Source organism: Balaenoptera borealis, assembly GCF_965194805.1.
Source record: "Balaenoptera borealis genome assembly, chromosome: 4".
NCBI lineage: Eukaryota > Metazoa > Chordata > Mammalia > Artiodactyla > Balaenopteridae > Balaenoptera > Balaenoptera borealis.
In genome coordinates this window covers 39,250,706-39,263,414 of record NC_138861.1, presented here as the reverse complement: position 1 = coordinate 39,263,414, position 12,709 = coordinate 39,250,706, and the positions used below count along the sequence as shown (strand labels likewise).

Below are 12,709 nucleotides of genomic sequence, written 5' to 3'. Positions count from 1 at the left end.
AGTGTATTCTGTTGATTTGTATGAAGTATCCTATAAATATCAATTTAGTTCATCCTGTTTAAGGTGTCATTTAAAGCTTGTGTTTCCTTATTTATTTTCACTTTGGATGATCTGTCCATTGGTGCAAGTGGGGTGTTCAAGTCCCCTACTATGATTGTGTTAATGTCGATTTCCCCTTTTATGGCTCTTAGCTTTTGCCTTATGTATTGAGGTGCTCCTATATTGGGTGCATAAATTTTTACAATTGTTATATCTTCTTCTTGGATTGATCCCTTGATCATTATGTAGTGTCCTTCTTTGTCTCTTGTAATAGTCTTTATTTTAAAGTATATTTTCTCTGATATGAGAATTGCTACTCCAGCTTTCTTTTGATTTCCATTTGCATGGAATATATTTTTCCATCCCCTCACTTTCAGTCTGAATGTGTCCCTAGGTCTGAAGTGGGTTCCTTGTAGACAGCATCTATATGGGTTTTGTTTTTGTATCCATTCAGCCAGTCTATGTCTTTTGGTGGGAGTATTAATCCATTTACATTTAAGGTAATTATCGATATGTATGTTCCTGTTACCATTTTCTTAATTGTTTTGGGTTTGTTATTGTAGGTCTTTTTGTTCTCTTGTGTTTCCTGCCTAGAGAAGTTCCTTTAGCATTTGTTGTAAAGCTGGTTTGGTGGTGCTGAATTCTCTTAGCTTTTGCTTCTCTGTAAAGGTTTAAATTTCTCTGTCAAATCTCAATGAGATCCTTGCTGGGTAGAGTAATCTTGGTTGTAGTTTCTTCCCTTTCATCACTTTAAATATGTCCTGCCACTCCCTTCTGGCTTGCAGAGTTTCTGCTGGAAGATAAGCTGTTAATCTCATAGAGATTACTTTGTATATTATTTGTTGTTTTTCCCTTGCTGCTTTTAATATTTTTTCTTTGTATTTAAGTTTTTGAGCGTTTGATTAATATGTGTCTTGGTGTGTTTCTCCTTGGATTTATCCTGTATGGGAGTCTCTGCACTTCCTGGACTTGATTGATTCTTTCCTTTCCCATGTTAGGGAAGTTTTCAACTATAATCTCTTCAAATATTTTCTCAGTCCCTTTCTTTTTCTCTTCTTCTTCTGGGACCCCTGTAATTTGAATGTTCGTGCATTTAATGTTGTCCCAGAGGTCTCTGAGACTGTCCTCATTTCTTTTCATTCTTTTTTCTTTATTCTGCTCTGCGGTAGTTATTTCCACTATTTTATCTTCCAGGTCACTTGTCCGTTCTTCTGTCTCAGTTATTCTGCTATTGATTCCTTCTAGAGAATTTTTTTTTTAAACATCTTTATTGAAGTATAATTGCCTTACAATGGTGTGTTAGCTTCTGCTTTATAACAAAGTTAATCAGTTATACATACACAATATGTTCCCATATCTCTTCCCTCTTGCATCTCCCTCCCTCCCACCCTCCCCATCCCACCCCTCTAGGTGGTCACAAAGCACCGAGCTGATCTCCCTGTGCTATGCGGCTGCTTCCCACTAGCTATCTATTTTACATTTGGTAGTGTATATATGTCCATGACACTCTCTCACCCTGTCACATCTCACCCCACCCCCTCCCCATATCCTCAAGTCCATTCTCTAGTAGGTCTGTGTCTTTATTCCCGTCTTGCCACTAGGTTCTTCATGGCCTTATTTTTTTTTCCTTAGATTCCGTATATATGTGTTAGCATACTGTATTTGTTTTTCTCTTTCTGACTTACTTCACTCTGTATGACAGACTCTAACTCCATCCACCTCAGTACAAATACCTCCATTTCATTTCTTTTTATGGCTGAGTAATATTCCATTGTATATATGTGCCACATCTTCTTTATCCATTCATCTGTCGATGGACATTTAGGTTGCTTCCATGTCCTGGCTATTGTAAATAGAGCTGCAATGAACATTTTGGTACATGACTCTTTTTGAACTCTGGTTTTCTCAGGGTACATGCCCAGTAGTGGGATTGCTGGGTCGTATGGTAGTTCTATTTGTAGTTTTTTAAGGAACCTCCATACTGTTCTCCATAGTGGCTGTATCAATTTACATTCCCACCAACAGTGCAAGAGTGTTCCCTTTCCTCCACACCCTCTCCAGCATTTATTGTTTCTAGATTTTTTGATGATGGCCATTCTGACCAGTGTGAGATGATATCTCATTGTAGTTTTGATTTGCATTTCTCTAATGATTAATGATGTTGAGCATTCTTTCATGTGTCTGTAGGCCATCTGTATATCTTCTTTGGAGAAATGTCTATTTAGGTCTTCTGCCCATTTTTGGATTGGGTTGTTCGTTTTTTTGTTATTGAGCTGCATGAGCTGCTTGTAAATCTTGGAGATTAATCCTTTGTCAGTTGCTTCATTTGCAAATATTTTCTCCCATTCTGATGGTTGTCATTTGGTCTTGTTTATGGTTTCCTTTGCTGTGCAAAAGTTTTTAAGTTTCATTAGGTCCCATTTGTTTATTTGTGTTCTTATTTCCATTTCTCTGGGAGCTGGGTCAAAAAGAATCTTGCTGTGATGTATGTCATAGAGTGTTAGAGAATTTTAAATTTCATTTATTGTGTTGTTCATCACTGTTATTTTGCTCTTTAGTTCTTCTAGGTCTTTGTTAAATGTTTCTTTTATTTTTCCCATTTTTTCCAAGATTTTGGATGATCTTTACTATCATTACTCTGAATTCTTTTTCAGGTAGACTGCTTATTTCTTCTACATTTTTTTGGTCTGGTGGGTTTTTACCTTGCTCCTTCATCTGCTGTGTGTTTCTCTGTCTTCTCATTTTGCTTAACTTACTGTGTTTGGGGTCTCCTTTTTGCAGGCTGCAGGTTCATAGTTCCCATTGTTTTTGGTGTCTGCCTCCAGTGGCTACGTTTGGTTCAGTGTGTTGTGTAGGCTTCCTGTTGGAGGTGTCTAGTGCCTGTGTTATGGAGGATGAGGCTGGATCTTTACTTTCTCGTGGGCATGACTGTGTGTTTTGTGGTGTCTGTGACCTTAGTATGATTTTAGGCAGCCTCTCTGGTAATGGGTAGGGTTGTGTTCCTGTCTTGCTAGTTGTTTGGCAAAGGGTGTCCAGCAATGTAGCTTGTTGGTCATTGAGCGGAGCTGGGTCTTGGAGTTGAGGTGGAGATCTCTGGGAGAGCTTTCACCATTTAATTTTACATGGAGCTGGGAGGTCTCTAGTGGACCAATGTCCTGAACTCAACTCTCCCACCTCAGAGGCACAGGCCTGACACCCAGCTGGAGCACCAAGACCCTGTCAGCCACACCACTCAGAAGAAAAGGGAGGAAAAAAGAAGAAAGCAAGAAAGCAAGAAAGCAAGAAAGCAAGAAAGAAAGAAAGAAAGAAAGAAAGAAAGAAAGAAAGAAAGAAAAAAAGAAAGAAAGAAAGGAAGGAAGGAAGGAAGGAAGAAAGAAAGAAAGAAAGAAAAAGAAAGAAAGAAAAGAAAGAAAGAAAAGAAAAGAAAAGAAAGTTATTAAAATAAAAAATAATTATTAAAAAGAAAAAAACAGACAGACAGAACCATAGGACAAATAGTAAAAGCAAAGCTATACAGACAAAAATCACACAAAGAAGCATATACATACATACTCACAATAAGAGAAAAAGGAAAAAAATATATATATCTTTGCTCCCAAAGTCCACAGTCTCAATTTTGGGATGATTCGTTGTCTGTTCAAGTATTCCACAGATGCAGGGTACATCAAATTGATTGTGGAGATTTAATCCACTGCTCCTGAGGCTGCTGGGAGAGATTTCCCTTTCTCTTCCTTGTTCACACAGCTCCTGGGGTTCAGCTTTGGATTTGGCTCCCCCTCTGTGTATAGGTCGCCTGAGGCCATCTGTTCTTCGCTCAGACAGGACAGGGTTCAAGGAGCAGCGGATTAGGGGGCTCTGGCTCACTCAGGCGGGGGGAGGGAGGGGTACAGAATGCGGGGCAAGCCAGTGGTGGCAGAGGCTGGCATGACGTTGCAGCAGCCTGAAGCGTGCCGTGTGTCCTCCCAGGGAAGTTGTCCCTGGATCACGTGACCCTGGCTGTGGTGGGCTGCACAACCTCCTGGGATGGGAGGTGTGGATAGTGACCTGTGCTTGCACATAGGCTTCTTCATGGCTGCAGCAGCAGCCTTAGCGTTTCATGCCTGTCTCTGGGGTTTGTGCTGATAGCCGTGGCTCGCGCTTATCTCTGGAGCTTGTTTAGACGGTGCTCTGAATCCCCTCTCCCTGTGTACCCTGAAACAATGGTCTCTTGCCTCTTAGGCAGGTCCAGACTTTTTCCTGGACTCCCTCCCGGCTAGTTGTGGTGCACTAGCCCCCTTCACGCTGTGTTTACGCAGTCAACCCCAGTCCTCTCCCTGGGGTCTGGCCTCCAAAGCCCGAGCCTCAGCTCCCTGCCCCAACCCGCCCCAGCGGGTGAGCAGACAAGCCTCTCGGGCTGGTAAATGCTGGTCGGCACCCATCCTCTGTGCAAGAATCTCCCAGCTTTGCCCTCTGCACCATCCGTGTCTCCGAAGATTCCCCCACCCCCACCCCTGTCTCTGCCAGTGAAGGGGCTTCCTAGTGTGTGGAAACTTTTCCTCCTTCACAGCTCCCTCCCAGTGGTGCACGTCCCATCCCTATTCTTTTGTCTCTGTTTTTTTTCTTTTTTCTTTTGCCCTACCCAGGTGCATGGGGAGTTTCTTGCCTTTTGGGAAGTCTGAGGTCTTCTGCCAGCATTCAGTAGGTGTTCTGTAGGAGTTGTTCCACATGTAAATGTATTTCTGATGTATTTGTGGCGAGGAAGGTGATCTCCACGTCTCACTCCTCTGCCAGCTTGAAGGTCTCCTCTTCTTTGTGGTTTTGATTAAGCACTTTATATGATTCCATTTTCTCTCCTTTTTAGCATATTAATTATGCTTCTTTTTTTAATGGTTGCCCTGGAGTTTGCAATATACATTAACAATTAATACAGGTCCACTATCAAATAACACTCTATCACTTCACAGGCAATGCAAGTGCCTTATAATAACAAAACAATTCCTCCTGTCTCTTGTATCATTGTCATTCATTCATTTCACTTACACATAAGCATACATATACACACAAGCATACATAGTTAAATGCTATGGTTATTTTGAACAAACTGTTATCTGTTAGATAAATTAAGAATAAGAAAAGTAAAAGTTTTATTTTACCCTCACTTAGCCCTTCTCCAATGATCTTTCTTTTTTTATCTGAGTTTCTGACTAATATTTTTCTTCTCTTTAAAGAACCTCTTTTAACATTTCTTACAGGTTAGGTCTACAGGCAAAAACGTATTTCAATTTTTGTTTGACAAAGTATTTCTCCTTTTTTAAAGGATAATTTCATGGGGTATAGAATTCTAGGTTGCTGGTTTTTTGTTTTGTTTTGTTTTTTTCTCCTACACCAGATATTTGATTCCACTCTATTCTTGCTTATGAGATTTTTAAGAAAAGTCAGATATGTAATTCTTAGCTTTTTTCCTCTATAGGTAAGGTGTATTTTTCTCCTCTGTATTCTTTCAGGAATATTTTCTTTATCTTTGTCTTTTCCATAGTTTGCAAATGATATGCCTAGCTACAGTTTTCTTTGTGTTTATCCTACTTGTTGTTCTCTGAGCTTCCTGAGTCTGTGGGTTGATGTCTGACACTAATTTTGGAGAAATTCTCATTCATTATTGTTTCAAATATTTTTTCTGTTTCTTCCTCTCTTTCTTCTCCTTCTGGTATTCCCTTACAAATATGTCACACCTTTTGGAAATATCTTGCAGTCTTTGGATATTCCAGGGTTTTTTCCCAGTGTTTATTCTCTTTTATTTAACGTTTTCATTTTTAAATGTTTCTATTGAGACACTCAGATCAGAGAGTCTTTCCTCAGCTGTGTCCATTCTATTAATAAGCCCATCAAAGACATTCTTCATTTTTGTTATGTTGGTTTTGATCTCTAGCAGTTTTGTTTTTTCTTAGAATTTCCATCTTTCTGCTTACACTTACCATCTGTTCTTGAATGCTGTTTAGTTTATCCATTAGGACCTTTAGCATATTTATCATAAATATTTTAAATTCATGGTCTGATAATACCAACATCACTGCCATATCTGTGTCTGGTTCTGATGTTTGCTCTTTCTCTTTCAACTGTGTCTTTTTTGCCTTTTAGTATATCTTGTACTTTTTTCTTGATATCTGGGTATGATGTGTTGGGTAAAAATAATAGCTATAAATAGGTCTTCCATAGAGTCAGCCCTCTGTATCTATGGGTTTCATATCCACGATGCAATCAACTTGGATTGAATTTTTTTTTTAATTCCAGAACGCTGTAAAAAGCAAAACTTGGATTTGCTGTGCACTGGCAACTATTTACACATTTACATTGTATTAAATGTTATAAGTACTCTAGAGATGATTTAAAGCATACGGGAGGATGTGCAGGTGTGCATATGTTACATGCAAATACACACCATTTTATATAAGGGACTTGAGCATCTGAGAATTTTGGAATTTGTGAAGGGTCCTGAAATCAATCCCCCTCAGTTACTGAGGGACAAATATAATGCGGCGGTAAGGTTTAGGGGGAAGGGAAGTGTTTTGTACTCACATGATTAAGTCCCAATATTTCAGTGAGCTTGTGCCTCTAGACTGTGAAGTTCACAAGTACTTTTCAGTTCTCCCCATCCCATCCCCCTTAGGTGGGAAAGGATGGCTAGACTTGGGGACCATTGCATATTTCCCTTCTCCCACATGGAAGACTAGAGGGGGCTGGAGGTGGTATTTTCTTTCCCCCACATCAGTTAGGTGCTCATTAAACCCCAGCAGGTTAGGCTCTCATTAACTAGTTTCTCCTGTTGGTAGACCTTATTAAGAAGAACAGAATTCTCTGGCATATTTCAAAATGGTTCCTTTTCCCTGTCCTCTGCCAGAATCACAGGGGATTTTTCTGCAGTATGTATTTTGAGAACCTGGTAGAGCTCCAGGAAGTAGAACACACAAGAGCGTGGGTGCCCTCTCCGCATGGCTGGGCCCCATTGGGTATTTAACTCTCAGAGTTGTCCACACTGAGACATCAATTACAGTTTAGGTTTCTCTATCCCATCACTGGTTCCCAAGGGGCTTTCAGTTCATGTGTTTCTATTTTGGTAAGCCCTGATTCCCTGTATTCACCTGTCAGTCTCTCCAGTTTGCGGGGGCAGCAGTTTGCCCTGTGATCTCACTATTCTTATGGATCTAAGGAGAGTTGTCAATTTTTCAGTTTGTTCAGCCTTTTACTTGTTGTTAGGACAGAGTGGCAACTTCCAACCTTCTTACATGGTAGACCAGAAGCTGGAAGTCTCAGGTTTTTACTTTTTGATAACTTTTATCATTTTCCATGTTCTAGGTTTTCTAAGAGTTTACCTTCTCTGACCTTACACCAGAATACAGGACATAAGCAAGGAGAAGTGAACTTTGAGAGGTAAGGACAATTCTCTCTCAATATCTCTCTCTCTAGTTCTCTTTTCTCTCTCTCTCTCCCCCTTCTTCCCTCCCTCCTTCTTCCTCTCTCTCTTTCCTTCCCTCCCTCTCCTCCTTCTTTCTTTCCCCTAACACACACACACACACACACAGAGTTAATATATTCTGTGTCTTTGTCTTTAGGCAATCCATGATCACCTTTATTAAAATAGCAAAAAACATTTGTAAGCCTGACAATGGTATGCCAGGCACTAGTTTTCCCCATATCCTATCCCAATATTTAATTTACATCTTGTACACAGAGTCCTTTGTTATACATTTGGTTTCTGAGCTATTTCCCTTTGAACAAATATCCCTTTAAACCTTAACTATAGTGTATGATGAATTGGGAGATTGGGATTGACATATATACCCTTATATGTATAAAATGGATAACTAATAAGAACCTCCTGTATAAAAAATTAAATAAAATAAAACTCAAAAATTAAAAAAAAACCTTAACTATAGTGCAAGAAAAGATTTTCCCCTTATTTTTCTTTAAAAAAGTTTTATTTAATGCAAATTGATAACATCAGTTATTAAATTGTTTAGTTACTATTTTAATCTTGGCTATTAAAGTGTAAATTGGCATCAAATTGAGTCTATGATTCCAGAGTCATTACATTAATTTTTATCATCAGATTCCAGGATTATGGATGGGAGGTGGGATAGATATGAAATATTTCTCATTTTTTAATTTTTTAAAAAATCAATAAGTGACATAATTAAAGCAGATAAAGTTAAAACTCAGTTTCTACTTGATAAGTTTTATATATTTTAATTATCATAAGATTTCATGCTCACTGTAAATCATTCAAACATCATAGAAGTGTATTAAATAAAAGTGAAAGTTTTATTCCTCACATGCCCCCAGCCTCCACTGCTCCAGGATAACCACTATTAAGAGTTTAATTGCCAGACTTGTAGACCTTTTTGATTTTGCACATATATATATGTGTGTGTGTGTGTGTGTGTGTGTGTGTGTGTGTGTGTGTGTGTGTGTTCATACACAAAAGAACTGCTCATACTATACATAATGTTCTTCAACTTGCTCTTATAGACCCAACATTATAGAAAATCTTTATACAACTATATACAAATATGCCTCATTTATTTTAATGTCTACCTAGTATTCTGTCTTATGGATGTGACATAACTTATTTAACCATTCTCTGGTTGATAAACATTTAGTCTGTTTTCAATTTTTCACCAACACACATAAAGCTGCAATAAACATCCTTGTACATAAATTATTCTGACATGTTTATTTTTACCATTTACCCTAAAAAGCCTGACAAACACACAATCTAGAACTAGACAAAGATTTCACTGTCTATCTCCAAGGTTAAGAGGCAGAGTTCACAGTTGGGCAAGTCCTACAGGGGAGCAAAACAACACAGAGCATGGACCTTAACACAGGGGGCTACAGATGACTTCAAGATTCTGAAGATCAATGGATCTTAATACACTCTCAACAAGGAGAGAGCCCATTTAGATACAGGCTAGGATCCAAGTCCATGTTTATAAAGGGAGGGGATGATTGGGAGGAGAAAAATGCATGTCTCAAAGGGTAGTGCCTGAAATATTAGACATACCAAAGGGCATCTGAGGTAAGATTCAGAGGAGAAAAAAAAAAAAAAAAAACCTGACATTTTCCAAGTGCTTACAGGAAACAGAGGTCAAAGCTCAGATAAGTTTACTGGCTCTTTAGGGGTTACACACCCTCTAAATGGCTATATTCATCCCTTGTCATGAGTGTTAAACTACTGCAGTAGAATCTAATAGCAAGTGCCATATACAAAAGTAGCAAATATGCAATGTCATATGCAAGTAACACCTTGATTCTTGGCAGAATATTCAATCTCCTAGCACCACTGCATTTCTATCATGTTGGAAACCTCCTCCCAAACTTTATTTCTCCTTGCTTCTATACCATATCTCTTTTTCAACATGATAGTTTAGGTACAATTTTTGAGCAATTATAATGTGTCCAGCACTATGCTAAGTACCTTTTGGGTGGTATTTCATGTAACCTTCACAACAGTGCTATGAAAAGAATGTTATTATTACTCCCATATGCAGACACAAAGAGATCACAGTGCCAGTAAGTGGCAGAACCAGGGCTCAAATCCAGGTAGGCACACTCTGAAGCCCATGTGTCTAATCACTACAGGATATCATCTATTTTATTCTGAATATTCAAGGAAGAAATCTTCAGATGGAAGTGATAGAACCCTATTAATGCATGGTAATGAGACTGGAACTGTTCAGTTTCTATCAAGTTCTATCTTAGTTGCCAGGGAACATAATTTTTAAGTTTTTGGAAGCAGAATATTGATGAAAAGGCCCTAAAGCCCAAAGTAAGGAAGAAAAATTAGCCCTTTGAAATGTGTTTGAGATCTTTCCAAAAATTCTAAAAGAATACCAAAGAAGACTGTTGAATCAAATTTGAAACCTTTGATAAATCATGGAGAATGAAATAAATGCATGATAATAGGTAATAGACAAATATAGATTTGAAATTCAAAGAGGAGAAAGTAAATTTTGAAAATTTATATCTAGGAGTATTTATCACACACGAGGAAGATTCCAGGACTGATTATTAAAGGCATTTTTTATTTGAAAACAAAACAAAAATCTCTAGACAGAACTACAGATTTCAAAGGGAGAAAATCTGTTTCTTCTTTTTCTTCTTCTTTTTTTTTTTTTTTTTTTTTTTTGATGGACTGATGTATCTGGACTTTGCTAAAGTCTCTGATTACCATTTTTCAGGAAAGTATTTAGCAAAAGCTTTCATGATGGAGGTACACATGACAGAAAAATACAAGGTCAATGACATGAGCTGATTATTTCAATCATCAGACCTAAGACTGTTGGTTAACTGTCCAAATATGTTCAAAATAAGAGTCTCTGTTAGCAAGTTGCAGCAAATCCAGTAGGTAGCAGAATCAGAATTTAAAGTTTTCTACTGGATGTTCAGGCCTAAATCTAGAAAGATAAAATGTAATGTGGAGAAATAAAACTAAAATATCTGAGACAGTTTATTTCTCCAATAACTTTGGATACTACTTCCTAATGATATGATTGAGCATTCCTGATAATATCTGAAAAATGGGACTAGCAAAACAAAGTTCTACCACAAAGTTTAATTAAATAGCTAACACTACATTGGGCATTATAAAGCCTTAGAGTACATAAAGATATAAAAACAGTTGGGTAATCTCAAGCTGCATGACTCAGCCACCTTACCGCATCCAATGTTATTTCATTTCTTTCCTATGTTGGAAAAAGTTTTTGTTACTTTTTAGCTCACATTTGCTTCTTTCTCTATTAACCCTACTTTACTGAAAACCTACTGCAAATGCTGACTTCTGCCCCCACACAAAATCCCCAGCTCTGACATTTAGGGCAGACCATGTGTATTACCAACCCACTTGCCTCCTTTTCATGCTGCGAGGGTCCCGATTGGTTCTGGAGTTTACCCTTCCCCATTCAACTCAGATAAACTCTGAAGGGTCACAGTCAGTCACAGGGTCTCATCGTCCTTGTCTATGACTGGTTTGGTGAAAGTGCGTGCAATCCACTTTGGCCAATAAGACATGTATACATATATTTATTCATTAATTTCACAAACATTTACTGAGCACCTACTACATGGCAGACACAAGGGGAAAGAGGAGTAGACAAAACAGAAATATCTCTGGCCACATGGGCCCTAGATTCTATTTGGAGAAGGAAAAAAATTAATAGAAAACATGAAGAATAATAAAGGACTTTTGGGAAAAGACTCTTCATTTTTAATATTTTTTAATGCCAAAGGAAGAAATTGTTCTTAATCTTTCTCTGACACTGATGTATAGAACATGATGTTTGGAGCTTCAGCAATGTGGAGAGGAGCTAGCCCACCTGGCCAGGACAGCAGTGCAGAAAGATGGAAAGAACGACCACTGAGCTGCTAAGCTAATCAACCTGGTCACTATAATGCTTAAGGGTTTTATTACATTCTGTTGAGTGTATCGTAACTGATATGATATGGTATACAGGGTTGGCAGAAAAGACTCCAGAGCAAGCTACCCCTTCTCTGACCCTTTTTTTTACAGGCAGAGTTGATTAGGACATCCATCACCACCTTGGTAATAGAGGACGTTAAACAAGAAAGTGAATGAATATATGCCCCGCTTTCTTGTGCATTGGCGTGGAGGAAGAAAAAATATATAGAATGAAGGTGCACAGACAACTAGCCCACTAATATAAGAGTATACATCCTTTATAAGTATACTTCAGAATAGATTTAGATTGCTGTTTTCTGGCACTGAAATAGTAGGTATTTATCATCACAGAAAGATTAAGGTTATTTTGAGGCTTTACTTATCTGTGTTCTTAATGTAACAATGACCCATCCATAATCAGTATCTGTTTAGTAGATGAAAGAAAAATATTCTTTTTATGCAGATATAGAAATGGAAGATGTAGCTAACAGATATTCCCAAAAACTTGGTGAGAAGAAACTGTTATTCTCCCGAATGTTGCGATGATGAGGCTAAGAGCTGTGCAATTCTTCCTGTGATCGCAGAGAGCAAAAATCCCTCATGGATACAGAAAAGGAGTAACTTAATAGATACTTATTGAATGAATGAGTATTTAAGCATCTCAAATTCTGCAATGCATATTCATGGTTTCTTTTCACCCAAAGACATAGCCCTTATCTTTCAAAACCTTACATTCTTATTGGGACAGGAGACAAATCTTTCTCTCTCTCTCTCCCTCCCTCCCTCCATCCATCCCTCCCTCATTTCCTCTCTATTTTCTTTCCTTCTTTCCTTCCACTCTTTTTCAGCAAACAGTGTGTGCCTTCTATAGAGCAGGTATTATGTGCAGTATATGAATAAGACAGATAAGACAGTTTTTGCCCTTAAGCTTAATATACTCCAAGAAAAGAAAAAGATACATTTAAAGTTTTCATGTATTTGCCTGGTGAATGTTATCTAATAAACAGTGAATGCTACTGAAATCCAAAGTCAGGAGAGAGAGAGAGCTATGAGCAGAATTCCTGTGGAGATACTTCAATCAAAAAGTGATTCTTAAATTGGATTTAATAAGGTAATGAGTATATAGAAAGGGAAAGGAAAGACAATGAAAGCTAGAGAAAATGTAAAAAAGAAGTACTCATGTACAGATGTATGTCGGGTATTGTAGGGGCAGTGACTAGATTGCTTTGTGAAAAGTAC

The 12,709-nt window shown here is 38.1% G+C and overlaps 1 protein-coding gene across 5 annotated transcripts in view; it reads left to right on the top strand.

Annotated features, from left to right (window-relative positions):
- LOC309627239 (uncharacterized protein) overlaps positions 1-12,709 on the top strand; it is a 59,341-nt gene that overhangs the window by 31,095 nt on the left and 15,537 nt on the right. For all 5 annotated transcript variants that reach the window (XR_014243612.1, XR_014243613.1, XR_014243614.1 and 2 more), the window contains one exon: positions 7,369-7,443. Coding sequence is in view for 2 of the 5 variants with exons in the window: in XM_082389044.1 (XP_082245170.1) it covers positions 7,369-7,443 (75 nt within the window). In the remaining 3 variants the exon portion in view is untranslated. The remainder of the gene's footprint in view (positions 1-7,368; positions 7,444-12,709) is intronic.